Genomic DNA, 21,908 nt, shown 5'->3' on the forward strand with positions numbered 1-21,908 from the left:
TTATCTAACCTACTCTTAAATATCTCCAGAGATGGAGACTCCACAACTTCCCTAGGCAATCTATTCCAGTGTTTAACTACCCTGACAGTTAGGAACTTTGTCCTAATGTCCAACCTAAATCTCCCTTGCTGCAGTTTAAGCCCATTGCTTCTTCTTCTATCATTGGAGGCTAAGGTGAACAAGTTTTCTCCCTCCTCCTGATGACACCCTTTTGGATACCTGAAAACTGCTATCATGTCCCCTCTCAGTCTTCTCTTTTCCAAACTAAACAAACCCAATTCCTTCAGCCTTCCTTCATAGGTCATGTTCTCAAGACCTTTAATCATTCTTGTTGCTCTTCTCTGGACCCTCTCCAATTTCTCCACATCTTTCTTGAAATGCGGTGCCCAGAACTGGACACAATACTCCAGTTGAGGCCTAACCAGCGCAGAGTAAAGCGGAAGAATGACTTCTCGGGTCTTGTTTACAACACACCTGTTAATGCATCCCAGAATCACGTTTGCTTTTTTTGCAACAGTATCACACTGTTGACTCATATTAAGCTTGTGGTCCACTATAACCCCTAGATCTCTTTCTGCCATACTCCTTCCTAGACAGTCTCTTCCCATTCTGTATGTGTGAAACTGATTGTTCCTTCCTAAGTGGAGCACTTTGCATTTATCTTTATTGAACTTCATCCTGTTTACCTCAGACCATTTCTCCAACTTGTCCAGATCATTTTGAATTTTGACCCTGTCCTCCAAAGCAGTTGCAATCCCTCCCAGTTTGGTATCGTCCGCAAACTTAATAAGCGTACTTTCTATGCCAACATCTAAATCGTTGATGAAGATATTGAACAGAACCGGTCCCAAAACAGAACCCTGCGGAACCCCACTTGTTATACCTTTCCAGCAGGATTGGGAGCCATTAACAACTACTCTCTGAGTACGGTTATCCAGCCAGTTATGCACCCACCTTATAGTAGCCCCATCTAAACTGTACTTTCCTAGCTTATCTATAAGAATATCATGAGAGACTGTATCAAATGCCTTACTAAAGTCTAGGTATATCACATCCACCGCTTCTCCCTTATCCACAAGGCTCGTTATCCTATCAAAGAACGCTATGAGATTAGTTTGACACAATTTGTTCTTTACAAATCCATGCTGGCTATTCCCTATCACCTTACCACCTTCCAAGTGTTTGCAGATTATTTCTTTGATTACCTGCTCCATTATCTTCCCTGGCACAGAAGTTAAACTAACTGGTCTGTAGTTTCCTGGGTTGTTTTTATTTCCCTTTTTATAGATGGGCACTATATTTGCCCCCTTCCAGTCTTCTGGAATCTCCCCCGTCTCCCATGATTTCCCAAAGATAATAGCTAGAGGCTCAGATACCTCCTCTATTAACTCCTTGAGTATTCTAGGATGCATTTCATCAGGCCCTGGTGACTTGCAGGCATCTTACTTTTCTAAGTGATTTTTTACTTGCTCTTTTTTTATTTTATCTTCTAAACCTACCCTCTTCCCGTAAGCATTCACTATACTAGACATTCCTTCAGACTTCTCAGTGAAGACCGAAACAAAGAAGTCATTAAGCATCTCTGCCATTTCCAAGTCTCCCGTTACTGTTTCCCCCTCCTCACTGAGCAGTGGGCCTACCCTGTCCTTGGTCTTCCTCTTGCTTCTAATGTATTGATAAAAAGTCTTCTTCTTTCCCTTTATTCCCATAGCTAGTTTGAGCTCATTTTGTGCCTTTGCCTTTCTAATCTTGCCTCTGCATTCCTGTGTTATTTGCCTATATTCATCCTTTGTGATCTGACCTAGTTTCCATTTTTTATATGACGCCTTTTTGTTTTGTAGGTCATGCAAGATCTCGTGGTTAAGCCAAGGTGGTCTTTTGCCACATTTTCTATCTTTCCTAACCATCGGAATAGCTTGCTTTTGGGCCCTTAATAGCGTCCCTTTGAAAAACTGCCAACTCTCCTCAGTTGTTTTTCCCCTCAGTCTTGATTCCCATGGGACCTTACCTATCAGCTCTCTGAGCTTACCGAAATCCGCCTTCCTGAAATCCATTGTCTCTATTTTGCTGTACTCCCTTCTATCCTTCCTTAGAATTGCAAACTCTATGATTTCATGATCACTTTCACCCAAGCTTCCTTCTACTTTCAAATTCTCAACAAGTTCCTCCCTATTTGTTAAAATCAAGTCTAGAACAGCTTCCCCCCCAGTAGCTTTTTCAACTTTCTGAAATGCTTTCATCCCCTAGCCTCCCCTCAACATCTTGCTTTTCAACTCTTGTGTAGATTAACCCAAAACGGTTGTTAAAATAATTATTCCAGTTTATTTTCAATGATAATGTCAGTAATAAACTTTATCTGACCTCGCCCTGTCTCCCTGCTTGAAGGCAACTTTGGGAGGCTGTTCTGCTATGTTGGGGCAGAAGACCAGAGGACAAACAGACCTAGGCAGAGATTCTGCCATAATGAGAAGTATTCTCCTACCTGCCTTCATGCTCCAAATCTCAACAGCTTGTGGGCAGGGGACAACTTGCAACAGTCTTATCAGCTTAGAGGAGAGGGGTAGCAGTTCCTAAAACACTGGACAGAAGGGGGAGACAGTTTATGTCCAACCATCTTAAGGGGGGGTGGACAGTGCAACTCCCAGCAACAGTTGCAGGGTGGGAGGGAAGATGCTGACAAGTGACGAGCTTACTTATAGAGAAACAGACTCCTGCTGAGGGCATTGGCCTAGGAAGTGTGTGAAACTACAGTGTTCTGCTACTGAGAGGATCAGATTGTCTATAACCTTTCATTTGTCCAGAGATGCTGGTACTTGAAACAGTTGTATTCCCATCATCACTCAGATAAGAATAGTTATCCAGAAAGGGTAGGTGCTCCTGTCCTACTGGTGCAAAAGGAATGCAAAGAATCACCCGTATGAGACAAAGGCCTGGCTTCGCTGAAAGACAGAGAGAGAAAGAGTTCTTCTTTGAGTGCTTGTTCATGTCAGTTCCATTCTAGGTGTGTGCATGCCCATGTGCACAGTCATTGCAGATTTTTGCCTTCGCGGTATCCATAGGGTCGGCTGTAGCGCCTCCTTGAGTGCCCCACTCATACGTTGATATATTAGGTGCCGCCGACCCTACGCCATCTCAGTTCTTTCTTACCGCCCATGACAGTTGGTCTGAGCTCCTTGTCTTGCATGGCAAGAGTGTTAGCGGTTCTTACAGTCCATCATTCTGTCTCTTTTGTTTTTAGTTGATAGGTACTTAGACCATTAAGTTAAGTGTTAGAGTAGTAGTTTAGGAGTTAGAGTCCCGGCTGGGAATTTGCCTCGCAGCAGGGCATACCCTGTTCCCCAGGCTTTAAGCCATGCTCATTGTTCAGCCAGCCAATGTGCATTAGTGACCCCCACAATAGCTGTTCAAAGTGTTTGGGGGAGTCCCACAGAAAGGACAAGAGCGGGATCTGCAAAAACTTTCACCCTAGAACTCAAAAGGAGTGGGATATCCGCCTGAGGGCCCTCTTCATGGAGGCTGCACTTCATCCTACCTCGGAACCCTTTTGATAGTATTCCTCGCCTGGCACTTCAGCATCGGTGCACAGCGCATCGCTGGCACCAGAATCCACCAGGCACCGTTCCCCCTCTGCGGTACCTAAGAAGTGGTCAAAGTTGACGGACCTGCCAGCATCTCAGAGAAAAGGAAGCAGGCCACGTGCCCGCCCCAGAGCAGCTTGGTGATACCACTGCAGTTGGACCCCGTAGCCCAGCCAGGGACCCACCTCCAATTCCTGGGAGCAGTAGTGGGTCCTTAACCCTACTAGGGTCATCTGTGCCCAAGGTGGACCCGGCAGCCAAAGAGCAAGTAGGCCAGCCAGCATTGCAGACACCAAGCCAGATGATGGGCCCAGTTAAGGCCCCAGCATCTATGGGCAAGCTGGTTGTGGGACCGCCCTCTAAAGCAGCAGCATATCCCCAGTCCCCGGACTGGAGTGGTTGGTCCCCATCAAAGCGGCCTTGGACCCTGGCACTGCAGTCTCAGTCCCTGGTTAGAAGACACAGGTCCCTGATACCAGGGTCTCCACCTACAAGGCACAGGACACCTGAGTCACGGCACTGATTCCCATACCCACGGTATCGTTGGGCCTCCCACCAGAGTTCACCATGGCACAGATTACCATCACTTTGGCAATCTCCCAGGCATTGATCCCCCAGGTTCCAGCTCATTCTCAGTTGCTGCACCAGTCTCCAGCTCCCCAGTACTGCTCTTTGGGCAGGCACCAGTCTTTTCCCTCTCCTTGCGGTTCCCGACAAGGTTCAGTCAGCAGATTCAGGCATCTACAGCTCCACTCTGGTCACCGGGGGGTGGGAGGGGCAATGGTTTGAGTCTGAAGGAGAGTTCAGCCCCTGACCTATAAAAAGCAAATCACCACTAGCCCATGAAACTGGTGCAGCTCGGGCAATGGCCTGCTCAATGGCAGTACTGGAACCTGTGGGGTTTACCTGTTATGCCAGTCCCATACTCCCACTGTTCCTCCCAGGCCGCATCAGACAAGCTGCCCCCGACACAGCCAGCACTACAGTCGGAGCATGATGCCAAATCTGACATGGGGAGCAGCACAGCGGGCCCTGACGCCCAAGGAGCCATCTCTAGATGAGCAAGGGGACACCGCGCCTCCCCTTGCAGTGCAATCATCTTCGTTGTCTCTGGATGAAGCAGTGGTGGGCCCCTCACAAACGAACAGCCCCCCAACAACTTCAAGGAGTACCAAGCCCTGCTCAAAAGGGTGGCTTCCAAACTGAACTTGGAGGTCGAGGAGCTAGCAGAGGAGTCTGACGACCTCTTTCATGTCATACCCTCCTCCACCCCAAACTGGGTCGCATTGTCCATCCACCCAGGGTCCTTAAAATTGCCAAATCTGTGTGGCAGACCCCCTCTTCCTGTGTCCCGGCAAAGGGATTTCAGTACCCATATACCCACCCTTCAGTACCTGTATACACACCCTCCCTGGTTGTGTCCGCCATCAATGAAAGGAACAGGTAAGCAGCACACCAAAAAATGAAGATGCCAAGAGGCTGGACAGAAAATGCAGGCAGGAAAATTTATTCGACAGCTAGCCTGCAATTTTGGGTGTCTAACCATCAAGCCCTGCTAGGTCTTGTGGGACTCCATCAGCAAGTTGAAGAAGGGCCTTCCACAAGACTAAGCCAAGGAGTTTGTCACCTTGTTGGAAGAGGGCAAAAGCAGTGGTGAGAGGTGCCCTTCGGATGGCATGGAATGGTACAGACTCAGTGGCCTTTGTGGTGGTCATGAGGCACAGCTCTTGGTTGCAGTCCTCCAGGCTGTCTCAGGAGATGCAGGCTACTTTTCAGGTCCACCCATTTGAGGGAGCAGGGGTCTTCTCAGAACTGATTGATGGATGACTCCACAGCCTTAAAGACTCCTGTGCCACCCTCTGTTCCTTGAGCTTACACACCCCTCAGCATGCTAGAAAGCCACCACCATTTTCAATTCACGGCGCTGCCCTTCGGTCTCTCATCAGCCCCAAGAGTATTTACAGAGCGCATAGTGCCAGTAGCCGCTTACACTGGTCTACAATTTTTGAGAAGTCATCTGCTTCAGAGATAAAATGTGGTATTTATTATGTATTTCGATGTGCTGAATTCAAATATGACAATTAAAACAACTGATTGGCTACTGTTTCTAAGATATTTAAGTTTTTACATTTCATGTCTATATATATTGTGTAGATAGTAGTTTTAATCATAAATTGTAAACCTAGGTCTTTTCATGTGTTTATGGTTGCTTTACATCATAATATTTCACCTGTCCTGTTTATGTAACACTTTAAAAATCAGCAATAAATAAATAAAATAAAATTTATTATGAAACAAAAGGCAAAAAACTATTATGTACATAGTTTAGTCCTATTCAGTGTCTACTCGGCTCTTCTTGGCTTGTCTCTTGTATTCATTAAATGGAGCATCTCTCGTCACCGTCCAGCAATAGTCTGCAAGCATTGATGGGCTCCATTTGCCCTGATAGCCTGCCAGGAGATTCCACTGCTGTAGTCTGGAGCCCAACAGCTCTGCCTTACTCTTGAGTAGTTCCAAATCCCTGACAAGGTCATTCAGTTCACCTTGTGTTATGAGGTGTTGTTCAGAGGAGGAGGATGGGAGAAAATGTGGGTCCTGTGACATTGATGGTTCAGGACCAGAAGTTTCATCCTCTTCCTCTTCCTCGTCTGACTCAAGTGAGAATGATTCTGGTGCATCAGGAACCGGCAGTCCTTCTTCGTGAGGTACTGGGCGTATAGCTGATGGAATGTTTGGATAATGCACCATCCACTTTTTCTTCTTTGACACACCTTTCCCAACTGGAGGCACCATGCAGAAGTAACAATTGCTGGTATGATCTGTTGGCTCTCTCCAAATCATTGGCACTGCAAAAGGCATATATTTCCTTTTCCTGTTCAACCACTGGCCAAGATTTGTTGCACCAGTGTTGCAGCATATGTGTGGGGCCCACCTCTTGTCCTGATCTCCAATTTTGCAGCCAAAATAAAGGTAATAGGCTTTCTTAACCATAGTGGTTATACTGCGCTTTTGATATGCAAAAGTCACTTCACCACAAACATAGCAGAAGTTATCTGCACTGTTCACACAAGTACGAGGCATCGCTGCTCACTTTGGCTAAACAGAAATGTGTCCCTTTGCAAAATCAAACACTGACAAATAAGAGAGCAGGACACTGTATGATTTCTAGAGCTGATATAGGGCAATTTGTTCAGCAGAGTGGTGTAAGCTTCGTTATGATTGCATCATCCATGACTTCTAGGAATAACATGATGCAATTCATATCATGTATGACGCAATACCAGCTTCAGATTGCATCATTCATTGTTTTGCCTAAAAAGCAATTACTGTCCAAACCCAGTCATAGATTTATTCATAGATCCAGTCAAAGATGTATTTTAGTCATTTCTGGTTTAAATTGAGATCCCTTCCCTTTATAACTCACTTATCCTCCGCCATTCCCAAGTCAAGGGTCGTATATACTGACCCAATAGCATATCTTGAAAACTAGATCCAATCAACAATTTTAAGCATCATTTTCATTCTCAGTGACCCAGAATTAGTAAAGTTGGACTACATTTATTTCAGAAGCATTTTGGCTGTAGAGCAGTGTTACCTGAGGTGCCAAGGCGTGCAAATTCATCCATACTTAGACAACTGGCTAATAAAGGGCCAGTCCCAGGATCAGGTACAGCAGTATCTCGATCTGGTTTGCTCCACCTTTGCGACCTGGGGCTGTTAATAAACTAGAAGAAATCTACTTTAATTCAGTGCAACACATAGAGTTCATTGGAGTGGTCCTCGACTCTACTCAGGCCAGAGCCTTCCTCCCCGGGACTTGGTTCCAAGCCAGGCCGTCCTGATCTCGTGCATGCAAACCCACCCTCTCACCATCACTCACATGTGCCTGCAATTGTTGGGTCACATGGCAGCCTACACTTATGTGGTCCGGCACACGCAGCTCTAATTCAGACCCCTGCAGGCATGGCTGGCATCGGTCTATGTCCTCAACAGACACAGCATGGACCATGTGAGGGTCAGGGTCCCAGACCACATACTGTCATCACCCACATCATGGTAGAATCCTGCATTGGTGTTGGAGGGGATTTCCTTCCCTCCATCCCTGTTGGTGACCCTCGTCTCCGATGCCTCGGATGCTGGGGTGGGGAGCCACCCTGGGCGATTTCACTGGTCAAGTCACAATGGCTCCCTACACGTTGTCAGGGAGCTCAGAGCACTTCACCTGGCCTGTCAAGCCTTCCTACCTCACATAAAAAACAGGGTGCTCAAGGTCCTGATGGACAATGCAGCAAGGCGGGGCCAGATCATCTGCTCTTTGTCAGGAAGCCAGCAGGTTCTGGAACTTCTGTGTGCAACATGGCATTCATCCAACACGCACCTCCCCATGGCCAGGAACACTTTGGTAGATGGCCTCAGCAGAACGTTCTTGTCTCACCACAAGTGGTCCCTCCATCCGGAAATAGCTTCATTTTCCAATGGTGGGGGACTCCCTGAGTGGACCTGTTCGCGGCCAGGCAGAACAGGAAATGCCACATTTTCTGCTTGATTTGGGGGATCAACAGAGGTTCCCTGTCAGACATTTTTCTGCTCCCATGGTCAGGGGATCCGTTGTATGCCTTCCCTCCAGTGCCACAGAGTACTCATGAAAATCAAGCAGGACTGGGCAAAGGTGATCCTTATAGCAACAGCTTGGCACATTGCTGGACCTCTCGGTGGCTGCTCTGTTACAGCTGCTGCTCAGGCCACACCTGCTCTCCTAAAACCACAGCAGTTGTCTACATCTGAAGCTGGCGGCACTGCACCTGACGGCTTGGCTGCTGCTTGGTTAAATAAGGAGAACATAAGAATGGATCAGACCAAAGGTCCATCTAACCCAGTATCCTGTATTCCAGCAGTGGCCAGTGCTATGTGCCCCAGAGGGAATGAACAGAACAGGTATCATCAAGTGATCCATCCCCTGTCACTCATTCCCAGCTTCAGGCAAACAGAGGCAGGAGTGTTTGCTGTCCAACTGGTCCAGTTGGGCAGCAGAAAGCCCTCCACCAGAGCAACCTACCTGGCCAAATGGAAGCTTTTCACTTGCTGGACCTCGGATAAAGGTATTCGGCCCCGAGCGAGCCTTGCTGCAGTTAATCCTGGATTACCTTCTGCATCTCAAGCTCCAAAGCCTGTTCCTTTCATCTGTCAAGGTCCACTTGGCCATTCTTTCGGCCTTCCGTCCATCGCTCAAGGGTAGGTCGGTTTTCGCCTGGGACATGACTGCCAGTTTCCTCAAAAGCCTCGAGAAACTCTACCCACACGTCAGGAATCCTGTCCTGCCATGGGACCTGAATCTTGTGCTGTCACAGCTCATGGGACCCCTCACTTCGAGCCCCTGACTTCCTGCTCTCTCCTTCTTTCTTGGAAATTTGTGTTCCTAGTTGCAATGACTTTCCCCTACCAGGTCTCTGATATTAGGGTGCTTACCTCAGACGCATCCTACATGGTCTTTTACAAAATCCAGCTGCGGCCGCACCCAGCTTTCCTGCCTAAGGTGGTCTCGCAGTTTCACCCGGGCCAGGACATTTACTTGCCTGTCTTTTTTTCCAAAGCCGCATAAGTCAGAGGAGGAGAAGCATAGATTGCATTCCCTAGATGTCAGGAGAGCACTAGCCTTGAAAGGAGCAAGACATTTCGCAAGTCGACGCAATTGTTCGTTGCAGTGGTCCACAGGATGAAAGGTCGTCTGGTGTCTGATCAAAGAATTTCTTCTTGGATCACTGCATTTGCTGCTGCTACGATCAGGCAAAGGTGCCCCCTCCGGTGATTGTAACTGCCAACTTAACCAGGGCGCAAACCTCTTTGGCAGCTTTCCTAGCCCAGGTGCCTAACCGGGACATCTGTAGGGCGGCCACCTGGTCATCCGTCCACACCTTTACATCCTATTATGCAATTACCCAGGAGGCCTGGGACGATGTTGGCTTTGGTAGAGCAGTACTGCAAGCCACTAGACTGTGAACTCCGAGCCTAACTCCGAGGATACTGCTTGTGAGTCTCCTAGAATGGAATCGACATGGGCAACCAATCAAAGAAGGGAAAACGGTTACCTACCTTTTTGTAACTATTGCTCTTCAAGATGTGTTGCTTATGTCCATTCCATTACCCGCCCTCCTGCCCCTGTGTCGGATATGCCAGCAAGAAGGAACTGAGAGGGTGTAGGGTTAGCAGTGCCTAATATACCAACGCATGAGCTCGGCACTCAGAGGCGCTACAATCGACCCTAAGGATACTGCTAAGGCAAAAATCTCCCAATGACTGTACACGTGGGCACACACTCATCTAGAACAGAATGGACATGAGCAACACATCTTGAAGAACAACAGTTACTAAAAGGTAGGTGTGACGCAGTAGGGAGCAGGGTGGATTGACCTGAGAATATCGTTTAGTTTTACTGGGACTGTCTGCATGGGGGATGGGAGAGTAAGGAATGACTTTAGGTGAGGGACGGTACCTGAGCCTGTAATCTGAGGCAAGAAGGGGGGGGGTGGGGCGAGTCGACACTGGACAAAGGGAGAGAAGGAGGAGGAGAAAGCCTGCTGGAGGGGTTTTTGGTTTCAGTTTTGGGCTGGCTGCCAAGATGCAGGGAATCCCAAGTCTGGGGTCTAAGATCCTTGCTTCCTAAAGGGACCTGGCTAGGGGGTTCTGGTTTACCTGCAAGCCCTACTTGGGCCGTGTTCCTGTCGTCTAATAAACCACCTGTTTTACTGGCTGTCTGAGAGTCTCAGTGAATCGCAGGAAGTGGGGGGTGCAGGGCCCTGACTCCCCCACACTCCATGACAGTAGGTAATCGTTTTTTTGTTAATTTCTGGTACAGATATCTAAAGAGCTCAACTCTGTTCCCTGCTCCACACACAAATGTCTGCAAAGTGTAATAAGTTGTGCAATCAAGTGCTCTGTACTAAAAACCTGTTCTATCAGAATTCTGTCATCCCTTAGAAATGCTGTGGACTTTTTATATCCTCATGGCCATTGTAGTGGAAATGGCCTCTCAAATAGGGGAAGGAATTAATTTGAAGTGACCATCATAATGTCCAAGCTGAAGACTGCTGAATATCACCATCGGAAAAAGGCAGCTACAGAGTTCATTTTGTGAGTGTAAGTTATTCCAGCCCCGAGGTAGAATAATTTGCTGCACAGATGGGTAAGCAAAAGGAAGCTGTGCAGATACATGGGTTTGTAAACATCTGTCAGCCACATCAGATATCCAGATACAAAATCTAGCACTTCAGGCAGCATGTGAGTAAGTGACAGTCAACAGAGGACTTACATGAAATTCAGTGTAGACAGAAGCAAGGCAATACATATTGGAAGTGAATAATTAAACTAATAAATCTTATTCCGCCTCCCATGCAGAAAGAGAAGTTACTTCACTGCTCAGCCTTCTTCCTGTTGCCAAAGTTAAGACTGTCGCTCATGATATTTAACCCCTGCCACCCTCACAGAAGCCAAAATTAGACCACGCCATGAGATTTATTCTTTAATGACTGGGGAGGCTGCACTACCCAGGAGACCTCTTCCTCTTCTACTGGATGATGTTATGTCATCCATGAGACTGACGACCCATATGATAGGTGATGTACATCACCCATATGATAGGTGATGTACATCACCCTATGATAGGTGATGTACATCACCCATAAGCCTTTCCCTTCCCCACATTCTGATAAGGTGTGACTATGCCCTGTGTCACTCTCCTTCAAATGAACAGCTCAGATGCAGGCAGTACTTAGATGGGATCTAGCACTAATACATATGTGCCACCATATTAAAACATCTACAGCAAATTACAAAGGTTTAAATTTGGTGTTTGTGCCCCACTAATTTGTGGGGACAGTGTTGAGTCCTGAAATGGCACGTTTGCAAGAATATAACAGCTTCCATTTTTCCCAGCTCTGTTGTATTTACTCTCTAATGCAGTGCAAACATCTGCTTTACAAGCTTGTCAACCATTTGAAAGGCAATTTACTACTAGCCAAAAGTTTCAAATACATAATGTGGAGATGAAAGTGAGCTTTCACCTCACGTAGTCAATTTTATCCCGTTGATCTACATTTCGCTGCCATTGAAATGAATAATTTATTACAGTTTATTTCAATAGAGGAAAAGTAAAACTGTTTCCTGTGTGATGTGTGTGGTAATATTAAGAATAGACACATTTCACACAGTTGTCATTAATTAACCTGGAGCTATCATTCTGAATGTATCTTCTCCTGAGTAAGTGGTAACATATGTACTGTAGATAATTCTTTCCCAGAGAAAGAGCCAGACTCTGATACTTGAGGTTAGTAACTTCTCACTCCATGATTAGTTCCATTAATTTCATTGGGACCATTGATGAAATAAGATACTATTGCATGTCAGAGAGGCTTTCAGAATCAGGCCCAAACTGTTTTAAATATTGAATTTGGAGGGGATATTGAGCATCTGAAATTATGGAAAAATTAAAACAACACCAGAACAACTGCGAAACTCCATTTTTTTGCTTGTAAATTTACAGTGAGGAAAATAGAGATTTTAAAACCACTCCAGGTGGTTATAGTTTTGTAAATGGGAAGGGCTCACATCTTTCCCTTTATAAAATCAGTGAATAAATGTAGTGTTCATGCTGGATTTGAGATGAGCTCATTCACTGCAGGCTCTGTGCAAACTTCCCCATGCAGTTCTGACATGATACCTGTACTCTGACCTGCGGTACCCGCTGCTAGTCTAACCTTGGGTTTCTTTCAGAGGGAACTGCCAGTTCTGTGGTGATTTTGTGATGTGCAGATATGGTGAAACTATTGACTCATTTTTGCTGTTGACTTACGCAAGGAAAGTGTGCACTGAACAGCTACCAGACTTACCAATAACCCTCCCTCTTGTCTTATATCAGGCTGGGACAAGCAGTCATGGAAATTTTCTTTCTAAATACTTCATCCTTTGAATTTATAGTTCAGAAAGTAAACAGTGGACCAGCAGACAATGCTGCACTTAAGGATTTATTTACTCTATATGCTTGACAGAAGTAAGATAGGGTGGTTGTGTCACTCAGCCTGATTAGGTAGATTATAACCAAGGTTTGTACTGGTTCATTTAGCTCCAGCCATAACTGATATGTACTTCATCAGCAAAGAGCAATCAGTTAATTATACTCAAGTGATAATGTGTATTAAATTTGAATAGTATCATGTTTGTTTCTACTCAGTGTGTCGACTTGAGGAGATCATAGTGAAGGAAACAAATTGCCTTACTTACTAGAAAATGTAGCATTCAGAACTAATTTGTAAATCATTTACAGTGTCAGAACAAATTTGCAAATATATTGGCATCAGATGTTCTTTTCATTAATTGGAGCTGGAAGGTGGTTGTTCACTTGAGTCATGTATTCCAAGGCATGTGTGTCAGGTAAACCATGCAAAGTGCCACACCCCACGAATAAGTATTTGCAAGACTGTTTGTTAGTGTTCCGTATCTCTGTCCTGCTTGTGTGGGTGGGAGGGTGAGAGAACAGACCTATCTCTTAGCCAGTAATATGCAAACAATAGACATAACCTGTGACAGAGGTAGATTGAAAGAGTTTATAGCAAATGGTGTTTCAGCCTGCTGAAACGGCTGCATGCATATTTCAATTCATATGTATGTCCTGGGACTGGGACCCCAAGAGTGGCTTTTCAATCGTATATATACCTTAATTTTCCCCCAAATGAAGCAAAAAAGCTAGACTACTCTGAGGACTGTGCCCAGGCTAGACTCTGTGTTGGCAACTCTCACGATTTTATCACAAGTCTCATGATATTCTGGAATTTTTCTTCAGGCCCCAACTGCTAGAATCCAGATATTTGCATGAGAATCTCAGTTTAAACAAAAAAAAGTCTGAATCTAGCCCTCTTGGTTGCAAAGGAAAATGTGAAAGTGTGACCTGAATGTACCCTTCAACCTGAGTAACACAAAGGCAAATATAAAGACCTCTAAATTAGTTATATTTTTAATAACTATCATTCTTTTTAAGGCAGTCCCATAATTTGTAGAGCGAGATAATGCAGACTGGTTCACAATTTTCGAGCAGTTAGTGCCCACTACAGTTTATTAGAAAAAGATGCTCCATATACTTGCTGAAGAGGGAAGTGTTGGTGAAGGAAGGAGTGAGTGAAAGCTCCATTGCCAATGGAAATTAGTATTCATGGTTTCTAAATTAGGAAGTGGTTCTCTGGAGCCTGGGACACAAACACTCAGCAAAACCTTGTGTGCAGAGCTACAAAATCTGAATATTTGTAATATTTGAAATTTTCTTAACATCCGAGTGTTTGATTAAAAGCTGTATGAGTTTTTAGAAATGTACTGAATCCTTGGCAAAGTGTTGTTTTCTATCACATAATGCTGTCTCTGAGCTTACATAATGTACTTCTTAAGCATGTTAAAATGTGATTAGTTGCTGTAGAATAAAATATTCATACCAACATAAGAGAAAGAGAAATGAGTTATAGGCTCTGCTGTGATGCAAGTGCTGTTCTGCTGATAACATGAAGCAGCAAAAAAGGCTCTTTAATAGAAAGGCAGCTTATGTGTCCTTGGGAATGAATTTTTATAATGAGGGATGTCTTTGGGAGCTTTTTCTCCAGCAGCCAAGAAAGAGACTCTGAAGCATTAGCATTGCTGGAAAAATGCATCCCTACTCCCACAATTCCCATCACTGCATTTCAGGAGAATCATTATTGGACCAAATAAAGTGGTATCAACAGTTCGATCCGGACTCTTGGGTTCTGTTCCTGGCTTTGTCCCTGAACTGCTTTGCGACCTTATTGGTATGTCCACACTGCATTTACAGGGTGTGATTGCAGCTCATATAGACATACCCTTGCTAGCTTCAGTCAAGCTAACTCAGATACCAGTAGCATCGAAGCTACAGCAGTACAGGCGTCAGCACAGGCTATCCACACCAGTATTTACCTAGAGTTGTGGGCGGTCATTTACAGCTTCACTGTTCTGGTACCCAAACTGGCTAGTTTAAAGCTAGCCCAGGTACGTCTACATGAGCTGCAGTCACACCCTGAATCGCATACCTTCTGTTCCTCAGTTAACCAGGGAAATGGGATTTGTGAAATGGGATAATGCTGACCTCCCTCACAGGAGTGTGGGGAGGTAAATTGATATTTGGAAAGCACTTTACAAGTCTCAAATGAACTGTGATGTAGAAGCGCAGAGCTGCCTTGTTGTTGTGACACTTATTTATTCTTGATGGACTCCGCAGTATATCATTCTTCAATCAGTTAGCACAGCCGAAAAATTTTGATATCTGCAACTTAGTTCTAGAGCATCAATTCTAGCTTGCTGTGTCAGTCCTTTCTTTTGCGTACATGACTGGAAGGATGAGGGGGTTGGTTCTAGTTTAGGTGATAACTAGATTCCTCTTCCTTCAACCATGTTTGTTTTTGTCACTCAAGTAATTCAAAAATACTAGTTATAGCTAATTTTATTGTAAGAAAATGACTGATTCCATACATATTGCTAACATCAATACTTGTATTTGGATTACTCCGTGGGCATAGAGGACATCACTTCAGTGCTTTCCTCAGACACTCTAGAAGTTGTTTTGGTTCCAGTGCAACTTGAACACCTGTACTTTAAAGTGTTTATACCAGATTCTGGCTCATGGAAGCTGCAGTGTTTTAGAAGAAACCCTCCCAAATTAGTGATGCATGTGATGTCTGAAAGGAACAGCTGTAGCTTCAGTCTTGCTAGTCAGTCCGTGAAGAAGCTGTAGATCTGTCCTTCCTAATGGCATTGTGTTATCTGAGGCAGGTGTTGGTCAGAGTGAAAGTAACTTACAGGACTTACCGGTACTGCCGGAGTCCTGAGGGGGGCATGGCCTCATCTGGAAGAGGCGTGGCCTCTCCCGGAAGAGACGTGGCCTCTCCTGGAAGAGGCATGGCCTCTGAAGATTTAAAGGTTCTGGGGCACCAGCTGTGGCTGGGAGACCCAGGGCCTTTAAATTAACCAGGGGCTCCCAGCTGAAGAGGTTGCTGGGAGCCCCCCGGGCTCAGGGGCAAATTAAAGGGCCCAGGGCTTCGGCCGTGGGGGGAATCCCGAGCTTTGCGGGGCTGGGGCAGGGATTTAAAGGGCCCAGAGCTCCTGCCGCTGAGGGGAGCCCCAAACCCTTTAAATCCTGGCCCCAGCCCAGCAGCCAGAGCTGTGGCCGGGATTCAAAGGGCTCTGGGCTGCCCGCAGCCACGGGGAGCTCTGAGCCCTTTAAATCCTGGCCCCAGCCCAGCCGCCAGAGCTGTGGCCAGGATTCAAAGGGCTCTGGGCTGCCCAGCTGTGGGGAGCTCTGAGCCCTTTAAATCCCAGCCCCGGCCAGGATTCAAAGGGCTCCGGGCTGCCTGCAGCAGCGGGGAGCTCTGAACCCTTTAAATCTCAGCCGCGGCCGGGATTTAAAGGGCTCTGAGCTAAATCTCAGCCACGGCCGGGATTCAAAGGGCTCTGGGCTGCCCGCAGCTGCGGGGAGCTCTGAGCCCTTTAAATCCCAGCCGCGGCCAGGATTCAGAGGGCTCTGGGCTGCCCGCAGCGGCGGGGAGCTCTGAGCCCTTTAAATCTCAGCTGCGATGGGGATTGAAAGGGCTCTGGGTTCCCTGCAGCCGCGGGCAGCCCAGAGCCCTTTCAATCCCCACCATGGAAGCCGGTGCGATCCAGCACGGCGTACGGGCTCTTGCCAGTGCACCGGACCAGACCGAACCAGCTTACTTTCATCTCTGGTGTTGGTTAAACTGAACCAAAAACTGGCAGCTCTCCCCAAATGAAGGGATGGATGTAGCTTGTACCCAGGTAAGTAGGGACAGACCACCAACACACACACCAGGTTCTGAGAGCAGAGCCTTCTTGTAGAGAAGGTTGGGCCTGTCCTGTAATGACTCCATTTGGCTTTCACTGTGAGCTTCTTTGCTGATTATGGCCAGGAGCTTCACTAGGATGTGCATTTTGCCTCCCTACTTTATTATTTTTGTACCAACATAGTTTGGAACTTGAAATCTCAAAGAAACGCCCAGGTGTTGTGTGATATGGTATTGGAGGTTTAGTAGGTGGCACTCTTCCCTCTCAGTCAGTATTGAACAATTGCCCGAGGATTGGTAGGAGGATAAATTCTGCTCCTGAAGGTGCCATCTTTCATATTAGGCTTAATACTAAAAGCCTAATGCATATCCAGTGGCAGCCATTTCATATCTAGTGGCCCATTTCCTAAAAAGTAGGGATGTATCAGTCCTGATGTCCTGGTTGAATCCAATCCCGAGTAATTCTATTCTGCCCCTGAAAGATTTCCCTTGTAATTTCGAGTGCTTGCTGTAAGATCCCCGGACAAAAGATGCTATAGAGTTATGAGGAATTATTATTGCTGCTGTTCATGTTTCAGGACCAGCAAAGTTCCTGTCATTACTTCTCCAGTGGTTTTTAGTGTTTGCATTAATTGAACTATTGTCTTTATCCTGGGTAATTGAAAAGTAGTTTGACGTATGCATGTTACAGAAAAGCAAAGTGACGGATTAGTCTTTCCCATGCCGCATTTTGTGCTCCTAGCATGAAAATTTCAAATAATTTTTGGCTATCTCCTTGTTCCAAGTGATTTGTAGTGCTGGGATTCATCTTTTTTCATTTAATGAAACATGTTGTTTGACTTAGCCTTGGTCAGTTATTACAGGCTGGTTTGCAGTGTGGCAGTTCTCTGGGGACTCTGCTCATAGCTACTCATTGGCCTAGAAGAAACGATGTAATGATTTTCCACATTCTCCTTGTGTATTTGGTTTTAGGGCTAGTAGATATTTTACAAATGTGAGTCAAGTTCTTTGTTGGTGGCATTTTACGAATTTTCACTCTGTCTAATCCCAACCAGACACATTTTAGATTTGTGTGTGTTGTGCCCCTTAGCATTTTGGGCTCTAATGTGTTTCCAGAAGATCGTAGGGCATTTTATCATCAAATGGTTTCTTTGCTTATTTTATTTATTTTGTTTTATTAAAGTCAGGCTCCTCCAATGCACCAGGTGCACATACAATCTCTACAAAAGCTACAAATAACAATGATAACTCAATACCCAACAATAAGGCTTTCCCAGATACCTCCTGCCCCAAAACAGAACCTCACCCGTCCCAGCAAAAGCCTGGGAGATGTAATAGGCTTTGCAGCCAAACTTGGAAAACACCTGGGAGAGCTAATAAGCCTTGCATTATTACCTGAAAGGAAGCCAGTTGTGACTCTGGCAAGCCATTAGGGACAATTAATTCCATAACTGAGACCCCCACATTGTGAATGCCCTGCCTCCAACCCTTCCTGGATTAATAGTAATAATACTTAGTTCTTTGTGTTCCTAGATGTCCAAGTGCTTTACAAAGCTGGGTAAATACCATTATCTCCTTTATGTAGAAGGGGAAACTGAGGCACAGGGGTGACATGACTTGCTGAAGTTCACATGCCAAGTAAGTGGCAGAGTTGGGAACAGTACCTAAGTCTCTCTTGATTTAGAGCTTGTCTACATGAACATTTAGTTCACGACAAGCTGAGGCGTAAATCTACCCTTTGGTAACCTGCTGCACACTTAGAAGCTGTTTGAAGCCTGCTGATGCACTAAAAGTTTGAGTGCCCTTTGATCTCGCCCACTTTGAAATGGGACTAGATCAAAGCACACTAAAGAACTGTTAATGCACGTCAGCAGGGTCCACATGAACAGTTAGTGTGCAGCAGCCTAGTAGGGGAGAGATTTATATCCAAGCTTGCTGCAAACTAAATATTCCTGTAGAAAGCTCTCCGTCTTTGCTTTTGCCTTCACAAAAATAGGGCCCTTTCAACTCAGGTGCCCCAGCTGATCACTGAAATATCCCACAAGAAAAGGGGTGGTCGCTGAGGTAACAAAGACCCATCCAATTTAAGGTTAAAAGCAGCACTTTGAGTGGCACCTGAAAACGAATTCGTAGCTAGTGCAGATTACTTAAGCATAGGTGTGACTTTTAGGCAGCCATTTTCCACATCATCTGAAGTGTATGAGTAGTGGTAAAGATCAGCACTAGACAGAACACACACTGAAGTGATCCATCCACAAGGGGGCAAAGGCACAGGTCACTGTAGTGAAGTCTGCATATGATGCAAATCATCCCAGCTGTCTGAACAGGGATAAATGTCAAGTCATGTTGTAGTCTGTTGTCTGGTTAGTTTTTTCTTTAAACAAACCTTGGATGCCGTTTTTCTAGAACTTTCCACTGATAATGGCATCTGTTGGATATGGGAATAATTATACAAGAGTGAGTTGTGTAGAAAAAGGTATAAAGTAGTTGGGCACACGCACAATGCCAAGGAGGAGTTCAGCATTGTTTGCAAAGGGATTGTTTATTTTTCTGGGCAGTCATTAGTTAAAATCCTTGTGACCAAATTACACGTTATAGCACAAAATATACAAACTAATGCAAAATAAAATGCATTTTCTTTCAGATGATGTCAATTCTGATGAACACCATCATTTTTGAGGATTGCAGAAACCAGTGGTCTGTGTCCAGACCACTGCTAGGGCTTATACTTCTCAATGAGAAGGTAAGTATTGCAGAAATGCTACCAGATTCATTCTTCACATGCTCACTATTGTGTCTGCCCATCTAGTTGAAATAAAATCCTCTGCTGAGAAGCTTAAGGTAAATACTATTAAATCTTATTTTTGATGTTGAAACTCAATTTTTTAAATGTAATTAATTTTCACAATTTATGCTGTTTGTTTACCTTTTGCATTTCCCTCAGCTTGGGAAGTGAAACTAGTCAATTTTTAATCAATTGCTGCTTCTCATGCATTAAGCCAGTGCAGTAGCATTTGTGTTGTGAATGGTGCTGGAAATGTTTTAATTGCAGGCAAAAACAAAACTAAAATCCCTTTCTGTTTTTTTGCTGATAATTTTTGAACATCCCTTTTAATACTATGCATTGCCAAACCTGATGGTGTTGATCGGTAACAAAACCTACATTTGGGTGACTAAACAAGCTGGCATTGTCCCTTTAAGCACTGTTTTAGGGGATGCTAGCTACAAAACAGAAGACTGTTCAGATTTTGTCAAGTTTGCTCTTTGCATTCACTGTATTTGCTCAGTAATTAACTTGTACCTTACTGGACGTAAAGTTGCATTTGCTCATAGACTTACAAAGGTTTCAAGACTTTAACAAACTAGAATGTTCTTTGCCATGTCTGACCCTTAATGCATACCACTTTTTAGATAATTGAAAACCAGAAGTCACTTACAAGACTGCCAGTCCCTGCACTGAGCAATAGAGTAGGATAATTATAAAGCCACGGTTTCTAGTCCTCACAGTCTCATAGATTTTCCATGACCCCTCCTGTGGGTTTGCCTAATCAGTGGAAACATTACTCAAAACATCACCCAAGTTTCACTGGAGAGATTTGGAGACATTTTCCTATTGGAGGGAAAGGGCTTCGTGCCCAGCCTACAAATACTACAGACACCGGTTATCGAAAGGAAAGCAGAGAACAGCCCAGCAGAACCTTGGCCGTCTCCAGGGGTAAGCCTTTGCCCTCATGATGCTCTCCACCCACCCCATCCCTGACAGGAAGGCTCCCTTTGGAGTGATGCTGCTATTGCCTACTTTTCTTCAGCTCCACACACCTCCCCAATAGCCTCTGACAAGGAAGGGCAGGTGCTCTCTATAATTCTCACTCCTCAGATCCTGCAGAGAGAGCCCATGCATTCAGGGATAGGGAACATGGCACAGAACTGCTGGCCACCCTTTCAAATTCCCCACGTCTTTTCCTTGCTGTCTTGCTCCCTTCTACCCCTGTAAGGGATGGAGAAGAGTATCCAGCACAGATGCTTTATAAGTGTTGGAGAGCTGCTCTCAGTGAGGCTGAATGACTTAATTTATGTAATAGAAAAATCCAGCCACACCTTCACCCAACAACTCAAGCCCAACCTGTGGGTCACAAAAGTACAGTTAACTTTTTTGTTAATTTCTGCCACTCTGATCTTCCAGGGTCCAGCTGGAAGGAGAAACCCTGCAAACACAACTATTCTTATGCAGAAATTCACATCCCACTTAGCCCAAACAAGGATGTAATGGAAATCTTGCAAGAAAGACAAGAGTTCTAACCCAGTTTCTCTGCCAGAAAGATTCAGAGAAGCATCTGGTCTTTGAGGGATTTATCTGAACCTTGTGAGCTTTGCCCATCTCTCATATTTACTAAAATCTTGAATGTCTGCTTCCAAGGCAGATTATCTAACCTAGGGAACATTCTTCAGCCCATCCCTTCAGTAAGATCTGAAGCTGTCTATATTTGAATACACTCAGCATGTCACGTTAGTGCAGTGGTGAGCAACCTGCAGCCCATCAGAGTAATCCACTGGCAGGCCTCCAGACTATTTGTTTACATTTGCATGGCTGCCCGCAGCTCCCAGTGGCCACGGTTTGCTGTTCCCGGCCAATGGGAGCCGCAGAGACGTGCTAGTCGCCGCTTCCAGCAGCTCCCATTGGTCGGGAATGGTGAACCGCAGCCACTGGGAGCTGCGGGCGGCCGTGCAAATGTAAACAAACTGTCTGGCAGCCCGCTGGTGGATTACTCTGACGGGCTGCAGATTGCCCACCACTGCCTTAATGGCTTAATATAATCATCTGAAAAGGAAACCATTTCAGTAAATTAATGTGAGCTAGTCTAAATTTGTGCTATTTGCTGTGTATGGCAAGGCATTGTTTCAGAAGATATTGACCTATAGTATTCTCCATATTTCAGAGCAGGATCTTACTTTATTCAGAATTGCTTTATCTCTTGGGCAGTCACAAGTGGCAGTATATTACTGCTTTGGAGAATGAATTGTCTATACAATAAGATAGTGCTGGGAAAAAATAAGACACTAAGATTAGCGGCAGCCGCATACATTAAAATTCAAACTGAAATCCCAACCATGGAAGGAAACTAATAGAAGAAGAAAATATATCAAAAAGAGAAGCCCTGTCTCATCATTCACCTGTGCTGAAGGATCCAATTTTAGCCATATCCAATAGCACTGTCATTCATCTTCTTGGTGTGTTATTGTGATTTAAATCCAAGCTCTATAAGAGAGAGCAGTTCTTTTAAAATGATTGAGAGCAAATAAGGGCAAATTCAGTGTTTAGAAAAAGTTTATGACATCACAATATTATACTTTACAGATGGAAGCAATATTTCCTACTTTGGGAGGAAAACTAATCATTTTCTATCTGCTCTGAGTCACTGCATCATTATAAAAGTAGGAAATAAGTAGTTTTGCGCATTCCCAATCGTGTTCAGGATGACACTTTTGT

The 21,908-nt window shown here is 45.1% G+C and overlaps 2 protein-coding genes across 4 annotated transcripts in view; one reads left to right on the plus strand and one right to left on the minus strand.

Moving 5' to 3' along the window:
* Positions 1 to 2,227, minus strand: part of LOC127055633 (uncharacterized) — a 75,348-nt gene extending 73,121 nt beyond the window's left edge. Inside the window, exon 1 of the mRNA XM_050962852.1 lies at positions 1,802 to 2,227. Within this exon, the coding sequence (XP_050818809.1) occupies positions 1,802 to 2,054 (253 nt within the window). The 5' untranslated portion in view covers positions 2,055 to 2,227. The remainder of the gene's footprint in view (positions 1 to 1,801) is intronic.
* Positions 1 to 21,908, plus strand: part of RANBP17 (RAN binding protein 17) — a 267,568-nt gene that overhangs the window by 236,950 nt on the left and 8,710 nt on the right. For all 3 annotated transcript variants that reach the window (XM_050962558.1, XM_050962559.1, XM_050962560.1), the window contains one exon: positions 19,065 to 19,163. In XM_050962558.1, the coding sequence (XP_050818515.1) occupies positions 19,065 to 19,163 (99 nt within the window). The remainder of the gene's footprint in view (positions 1 to 19,064; positions 19,164 to 21,908) is intronic.

Source organism: Gopherus flavomarginatus, chromosome 7 (genome assembly GCF_025201925.1).
Source record: "Gopherus flavomarginatus isolate rGopFla2 chromosome 7, rGopFla2.mat.asm, whole genome shotgun sequence".
Lineage (NCBI taxonomy): Eukaryota > Metazoa > Chordata > Testudines > Testudinidae > Gopherus > Gopherus flavomarginatus.